General features: G+C 44.5%; 2 protein-coding genes across 4 annotated transcripts in view; one reads left to right on the top strand and one right to left on the bottom strand.

Moving 5' to 3' along the window:
* The window catches only part of Pip5k1a (phosphatidylinositol-4-phosphate 5-kinase type 1 alpha), a 42,824-nt gene extending 37,852 nt beyond the window's left edge, over positions 1 to 4,972 (bottom strand). For all 3 annotated transcript variants that reach the window (XM_029537498.1, XM_029537500.1, XM_029537499.1), the window contains exon 1: positions 4,560 to 4,972. In XM_029537498.1, coding sequence (XP_029393358.1) covers positions 4,560 to 4,635 — 76 coding nt within the window. In that variant the 5' untranslated portion in view covers positions 4,636 to 4,972. The remainder of the gene's footprint in view (positions 1 to 4,559) is intronic.
* Vps72 (vacuolar protein sorting 72 homolog) overlaps positions 4,328 to 8,387 on the top strand; it is a 17,047-nt gene continuing 12,987 nt past the window's right edge. Inside the window, exon 1 of the mRNA XM_021195374.1 lies at positions 4,328 to 4,333. The gene's annotated coding sequence lies outside the window, so the exon portion shown is untranslated. The remainder of the gene's footprint in view (positions 4,334 to 8,387) is intronic.

Consider the following 8,387-nt stretch of genomic DNA (forward strand, 5'->3'; position numbering starts at 1 on the left):
AAAAAAAAAAAAAAGAAAGAAAGAAAGAGGTAGGGGGATTAGGTTGGCAGGCAGCTCAGTGGATCAGTGAATAAAGGCGGCGTTGCCACCAATTAACATAGGAAGTCTGAGGACCCACAAGATGGAAGGAGAAAAACTAATTCCTATAAGGTGTCCTTTAGCTTCCACCTACAGGCATATACATACATAGGTGTACATTCATACACTCTCAAAGTTGTTTTAAAATATAAAAAAGCAGAAGGAAGGCCAGGAGGTGGTAGCACATACTTTTAATCCCAGCACTCAGAGGCAGAGGCAGGCAAATCTCTGAGTTCAAGATCAGCATTGTCCAGAGTGAGTTCCAGGACAGCCAGGGATACACAAAGAAACCCTGTTTCGAAAAAAAAAAAACAAAACAAAACAAAACAGGAGGAGGAAGGTCTGATGAACCCCATGTGGCAGCCCATGATGGTTAAAAAAGACAAAAAACCAACAGAACAAAGCAAACAAGGAACCAGGAGAACCCCAAGTGTAAGACCAGACAGGTCAGAGCTACACTGCAAACCTCTCAAAACAGCTAGGTGCCCTGCAGTGGTGGCACACACCTTTAAACTCACCATTTGGAAGACAGAGAGGCAGGCAGGTTTTGAGTTTGAGGCCAGGCTTATCTACATTGTGAGACAGCCAGGGTTATACAGAGAAACCCTGTTTCAAAACCAAACAGACAAACAAACAAACAAAAGGAACAACAAAGAGACAGCTAGGTAGGCAGAGGGTCAGTACAGGAGCTAGAAGGTTACTCCCAAATCATTTGTGCTTCTGATACAAACCAATAGATGAGGAGTGACTATTGGCAAACTGTGCTTGGGAGGAGCAGAAGTGACTAGAGTGCAGGGGCATCTAAGGTTTCAGGTGCTTTTCCTTCAGGGACGCAAATGTGATTTTAATCACACAGTTCTTATTTCAGGGAAGCAGCACACATCTTGGCATTCAACTCTCTTTCTAATCTTTGCTCTAATTTCAAATCAAGACTCCAAACACCTGGGTGTGATGACATACACATTTAGTCCCAGCACTTAGGCAGTAGATGGACCTCTGAGTTCCAGAATAGCATGGTCTACACAGAAAGACTTCTAAGCCAGCCAAAACAGCATTGTCAGACCCTGCCTCAAAATAACAACAAACATACCCTCAAAAACACAAACTCTTGGCTCTCATTTCCAGTAAAAACTCAACTTAGTTACTTGATCGTCAAGGACAGGAAGCCAGGGTCTCTGAACCCTAAACAAGCGGTCGCTGACAACAGCGCCTCATCAGACCTGATTTCATGAGGTGGTCCCACTGTCCAAATAATGAAGATGAAAAGTAACAAAGGAAGGACTACATTTTCTTTATACAGCAAATAGCAGAACCCAGGTGTCAAACTATATCACCTTTAACAACCAAATCATATGAACAAGCACAAACCTCTGTAAGACGATTAATTCATGTTAACTGCCTCCAGATTCAAACTTGATAACTTCTCTAAAGGAAAATATCACTTAAGAGCTTATGGTTTGGATAGACCATAATGGCACATGCCTTAATCCTAGCATTAGTGAAGCAGAGGCAGTGGGATTGCTGAGTTAAAGACCAGTTTGGTCTACACAGAGAAACCCTGTCTCCTTTTGAACTTATGGTTTCCCCAGTGTAGTGAGGCACACCTGTGATCCTAGCACTTGAGAGGCAGAGGCAGGAGGATCTCATGAGTTTGCAGCCAGCCTGCTCTATACAGTGAGTTCCTGCTCTATACAGCCAGAACTATATTAAGAGACCCTGTCTCAAAAACAACAACAAGAGAGAGAGAGAGAGAGAGAGAGAGAGAGAGAGAGAGAGAGAGAGAGAGAAGGGAAAGAAAAGAAAAAGAAAAAATGTTATTAAAAGCAATCTAAGCAAGGTACAGAGGAACAGGCCTATAATTCTAGCACTTACAAGATAAACAGAAAGCTAAAGAGATCATATCTACTATATGGAGTTTTTGAGGCACGCTTTTGATACCAGCACTCGGGAGGTAGCAGGTAGATCTCTGTGAGTTCGAAACCAGCGTGATCTACAGATTAAGTTCCAGGATAGCCAGGGCTACATGAGACCCTGTCTCAAAATAAAAGCAAAAAGAGTGTTTGTTCTTTTCTAAAGGATCCTTGTCAGGTGGCTCACACTGTACCAAATTCCAATTCCAGGGGAGGCAAAGTCTCTCTTCTGGCCTCTGAACACAGAGATCACAGAGCTAAAAATTGTTGTGGTTGTTGTTTTTGAGACAAGATCTCTTTCCATACTCCTGGCTATCCTGGAGCTTGCAACATAGACTAGGGTGGCCACAGTCTCACAAAGACTCTCCTTCCCGCGTTACCTATATGCTGAGTTTAAAGGCACATGTCGTCTAAAAACATCTTTTTTAAAAAGGAGGGGAAGAAAAGTATTTTTTTAACTTGCTTTCTAGCAGAGATACTACCTGAAATGATAGGTGGAGGCTTGCTTAAATAACACTCACAAGAATGATTGGAAGCCAGGCATTGTGGCAAACACCTTTAGCCCCAGCACTCAAGAAGCAGTCAGATCTGAGTTCGAGGCCAGCCTGGTCTTCAGATCAAGTTCCAGGATAGTCAGGGCTACACAGAGAAACCCTTGGGGAGGGGGTGGGGAAATGCTTGGCTTCTACTAGAAGTCTTCAAATAAGAAATCGTCTTTAAAAAAAAATTATTTAAAAAAAAAGAAAAAAAGTTGGGCAGTGGTGGCACATATCTTTAATCCCAGCACTTGGGAAGCAGAGGCAGGTGGATTTCTGAGTTCGAGGCTAGCCTGGTGTACAGAGTGAGTTCCAGAACAGCCAGGGCTACATAGAGAAACCCTGTCTTGAAAAAACCCAAAAAAAGAAAAAGAGAAAAGTGACCTGTGTGGGAGGGATGGTTCAGCTTGGTAAGTGTTTGCCATCTAAGCCGGATGACCAGAGTGCAATAACCAGAACTCTCATAAAGGTGGGAGGGAGAGAACCAGCCCCTGACACACACTCTTCTAATACGCACTCACACAGTAATTCAATAAGTAAAACTGAAAACAAAAACCTGTCACTTTTATAAATATTATCCTTTTTCACATTTAGAGAGAAACAAGGGTTGTTATGGATCTCTAATGCTTTTAAAGGAAAGGCAGAGTCACCTCCTCAAGAAACTAAAAATAGAGGCACATAAATTAAAACGCAGCTTGCGAAGAAGGGATCTATGACTATGTTTAAGGGGAAACACAAGTCTACTGAAAATGGCAAGGACAAAAATCACAGAAAAAAAAAAAAAAAGCATCTCATACCCAGCAGCTTCTCAGGCAACAGTTACTGAGGAACACCCAGCATTCCTCTGGAACAGCCTCTGATTCACCCCCATACACATTTCCCCGCCTCCAGACAATCTGTGGCTTTCCTCTGCAGGCCTCTCCAGCCCTCAATCCCCACTGATCTCTAACCACTCTGACTCTCCATGTTGCCCAGTTCCTCAGGATTTCGTCCCTCATCATCCTAGGCACTCCTCCAGCCCCTATCCTATTATGCAACATCCTCCCATAGCTCTCAAGTCACACACACCCCCTCCCCATCTTTATGAAGCCTAACTAACCACAGGCCTAACCCCGGCTCTTCTACAAGTCAAGGCTTCATTTCATCTATCCTCCCTCTTTTAGGGTCTTTTGACCTTGACCTCCCTCCTCATCCTTTAGATGTTTCCAATGTTTCCCCTCTGTGCTGGCTATAGTACCCTCCTATGAGCCCAGCACTAGGGCCGGTCAGGAAGACATAAGAAGTGCCTGTAATCAAAATACAAAACAACGCAACTCCCCATTCCTTTCCATAGTTGTACAGCCTAAAGATAGGAATCACCTAAAGAGTTAATTTGAGAAAGTACGCATGTGGCTGGCTGCTGCTGCTGCTGACAAGAGATGAGAGGAGAAATGACGCACGGGGGTGGGGGTGGGTGGGAAGGGGGAGTCTGAGCGGAAAGCCACTCCAGGAACTTACTCCCAATAAAATCCACAATTCCCATGACTCTTCAGTACTTTTAAGTTCCATAGTCCCCTCAACATTTTGATCTATTATTTTCACAATCACTTTGGTATCTACCTTACACCAAGAAATTCCCTCTATCTACGAATACTCCGCTTACGCTATTTTGTCTTATTAAGCCCAGATTCTGATGCATGCTAGACGAGACCTCCACTACTAAGCTGTATCCTCAGCCTCCACCGATTCGTTTCTCCACTCCTGTTTTTGTCGTTTCTCACTTAACCCTCAACCTCCATCTTTCCTCCTCAAAGTTCTCAACGCAGTCGCCTCTAAGACACTGTGAGTTTTCGTCAGCTTCCCTTTTCTCAGTGACATCCATCCTTTCCCCCAGACTCCTGTAGTAATAGAATTGTCTACTACTTCAAAGTCCGGTCCTGTCCTCCCTTAGGGGCAACCCCTCTGACATCCTCAGCTACAGGTCCCCTCCCAGGACTCGGTCTTGTTCCCATTTCACAGTCCTCCCAGCCGGCTGCCCGCGTCCCACCCGACTCACCTGCGGTACCGGCAGGGACCCCGGCATCAAGGGATGAAAACCCGGCCGCCGCTGGCCCTGAGGAGGCGGACGCCATCTTGGCAGCCCCCTCCCCCTCAGCGGCTTCGCTCCCTTTCAATCCGGCTTTTCCTTTTCTCGGAATCGAATCTTCCCCACGTCTCTTCACAGAACCCGCGTTCGGCGGGCTTCTCGCAGGCGTTGTTCAGGCTCCAGGACAAGCTCAGGACCGCACCACTTGCCCGGCATGGGGGAGAGCTGCAGTCCCGCACCTTCCTAGCAACTTGAACTGCTCTCCGCCAAAGCTACCTTCTCTCACTACACAGGAACACTCGAGCCGGGCCCGGGGAGTCCCGCGTCTCGGACAGAACAAACCTAAAGGAAAACCTAGACACCTGAGGTCCCCCCAAAGCGACTGCCCCCCTCCCGCACCTCCCCAGCCACTGCCTGTTTATCCCCAACTCCACCGCTCCGCTCAGGGTGGGCGGCCAAGGAAACCCCGGTATTGCGCATGCGCCACACCTTCTCGGCGCTCGTCTATCCAGCCGGAGAAAAGAGAAGCCAATCAGAGGGGACTCCAGATCACGTGACAGACTCACGTCACACCCCAAGGAATCCACGGACGGAAGACCGTGTGTCACGGTGGCTCAGTAGGCCAATATAGGTTCGTATCTTTGATCGTGTTGCTACGAACTCTTGTTGAGAATCAGCTGGACCGGGATGGACTGAGCGCCTCAAATGACAGTCCTGGAAAGCACTCGGAGCGCAGCTCTCGTGTCAAGTTCGAAATGCTAAGCTCTTGTGCACTACAAAACATCACAACCATCAAGAATTCTTCCAGCCTTTACTGTTTAAAGGGCGGGCTTGTGGGACCTTCCTTCTAAAGACATAAAAATAGATATTTTGTTTACTTCAAACAGCGACAGAGTTTATTAAATGTAAATATTTGATAAATAAGGCAATGAGGATTTGTCAACAATATAAGAAGAAAAGTAAGAAAAATACATAAAAAGCAAAGTTTAAAAGACCTGTCAAAAAGACTACAGACTATTAAATAACCTCCCCCCATCCAAAGTCCTCCTTAGCGTTCATTTGCTAATTATCTATACTCCAAAGGGCATGGAAATACAGAGGGATTCTACTCTAGCCTAGTCGTCATGAACTCTGCCCAGTTTTTACGAAGAACCTTAGCAGCTGAGAACATTATGGGAAGCCTAGGGAAATCCCTTCTGACCAAGAGCTTCTGAAAAGCAAAGACTGTGCTAAAGTTGTATGTTTACCTCCTGTCACATTTTTGTACAAGGTAATCACTCAAAAATTGTGAAATGAATAAATAAAAGGCATGGGAAAAAAATCTCCAGCTTATTGGCTCTAAGGTGGCCTGGGCACCTGTCCAAATGTCCCTCCAAAGGGAACCCAAATATCTCCCATTCCTTAACCTCGGATTTCTTCCTCTGCCTTCAGGACCTAAAATAGTTGTTTCCTTACTGCCATCTGCTGGATTCTTTATGCTCCCTTGGGTACTAAAGATTGACAAACTTCATTTGATAGAATTAGCACTGCTAATTCAACAGCATTTTGACTCGGGAGCACTGAAGTCTTGTATGTTGTGGTGTACCTGAAGCCTTCGCCTGGCTGACTATTACTGGAGTCAGACAATGCAATTCACTCACAGGTGAAGTTGTCTCTCACAGATACTTAGTAAATACTGTTGAATAAACTGTCTATATTTCCAGAAAAGGTGTTCAGTTGCCTGGGAACTCATCGGATAAAGAGACAAAGCTATGCCTAGGTCCGTGAGATGGGATAAGAGAAAAGTGTAAACTCAGTAGATTCTATTTCCTAAGGTGCTCTAAAAATCAGCTGAGGTAAAGATTAAAGCTATTTCGGACTCTGAAATTGTAACTAGGCAGAAAGGACCTAAATGACTAAGCCAGTTAAAACCAGAATTATCTCCCTATAATTTGTATTTCAGTTCTGAAAGAAAAAAAAAAACATATCTTAAGCTTCCTAGGGACCTTTGTCTCTACATCTCCCAGGAAATGGTCAATGTCACAGCCCCACCTGCTTCTGTGTGTTACTCCTTCATAAGACTACTTTTTAGAGCAAAGATGATGGCTTTTCATTTTTACGGCTCAAGAATGTAGACTATATTTGGCACAGGTTGACGTCCCTAAATATGTCTCCTAAATATATGAATGGATGAAGGTGAAATTCAAAAAGTGAAACTAAATGTTGGAATTGAGATGTCATGGATTCAGGAATGGCGGGTAGCCCATGCCTTTAATTCCAGAATTTAGGAGGTAGAGGCAGGCTGATTTTGTGAGTTCAAGGCCAGTGTGGTCTGCCTAGCCAGTTCCAGGACAACCAGACAACCAGAGTTACATGGTGAGAGCTTGTCTCAAAACAATAATAATAACGATAATAATAAATTATCTTTAAACATTTGGGTATGGTGGCACATGTCTGAGGTTCCAGTTCCACAGATAGTTAAGATCCCTTAACTTGTTCCCTTGAGTTTTCTTCACTTTTTCTCCCCACCCCCACCAAAAAAAAAAATCTTGATTTCGGGAAGAGCCTGGGCGATAGGCAAAATATAGCATACCTTTATCTCAGGGATAAATGTAACCAAAAGGAGAGCTTGGACTGTTTAGGAAGCAGGTAGCCTTCCCTGTCTCTCTGCCCCAGCTCTTACTCAGTCCTGAGGTGTCCTCTGAGTCACGGGGTTACTCTTCCCTAGTAACATTCCTAGCATAGCAGAACTGGGGTGACTGGGCAAGGTGTGGGAGCTGGGGCAGAGCAGAACGCTGTGGCTTGGTGCTCCTGAGGAAATGGCCAAGGGAGTTCACCAATACATACTTTCAGAAGGGAGGCAATCTGGTGACCTCAACGAAGGGCCACCCATTTGGTCTTCAGGGCATGTAAGTGTGCTTTGTCGAAGCACCTTTGCGGGGAGGGGTGTAGTTCAGTGTTAGAGAATTTACCTATCTTATACAAGACCCTGAATTTAATCCTTGGCGTTAGAAAAAAAGAAAAAAGAAACAAAGATTAAAACCAAAAAACAGTAAAAGAATGAGTACCTTCTTCATTCAGTTAGTCTTTCATTATTTACCTAAACCTAGCCTATTCCAGGCACTCACATTCTTAGTATAGACAGATACAATCCTTGGCCTCACTTGGAATGTGCCTTTGTAGTAGAATGCTTTTTAAGAGTTCCTGAGACCTTGGGTTCAATTCCAGCAATAAAGGGGAAACACACACACACACACACACACACACAGGCACACACCAAAAACAAAAACAAAAACGAACTCTTCCCTTAACCTAGTAGCATGAAACACTGAGAAGACCAAAGCAGACCAGTCTATGAGACTGGTAAGTTTGGGGTACATAGAGACCCAGTCTCCAAAACCAAAAAAAAAAAAACCTCAGCAGATAGAGGGGCTTGAAATCAAGCCTGGTGACCTGACTTTGACCCCAGACTCCACATAGTAAAAGTGGAGAGCCAGGTCCTGCACCTTTGTCTTCTGACAAACCACTCCAGTGCAGTGGTACATGCTCACACACATGCACACAAACACATAGTTTAAAAAGAAGTCATTCAATTTTTGTTAAGATTTATTTATTTATTTTATGTATATGAGTACACTGTAGCTGTCTTCAGACACACCAGAAGAGGGCATCAGATCCCATTACAGATGGTTGTGAGCCACCATGAGTTTGCTGGGAATTGAATTCACTCAGGATCTCTGAAAGAGTAGTCAGTGTTTTTAACCGCTGAGCCATCTCTCCAGCCTCTGTAATAAAAAATTTAAATACATTCTTTTTTTT

Source organism: Mus pahari, chromosome 4 (assembly GCF_900095145.1).
Source record: "Mus pahari chromosome 4, PAHARI_EIJ_v1.1, whole genome shotgun sequence".
In the NCBI taxonomy this organism is placed as follows: Eukaryota; Metazoa; Chordata; class Mammalia; order Rodentia; family Muridae; genus Mus; species Mus pahari.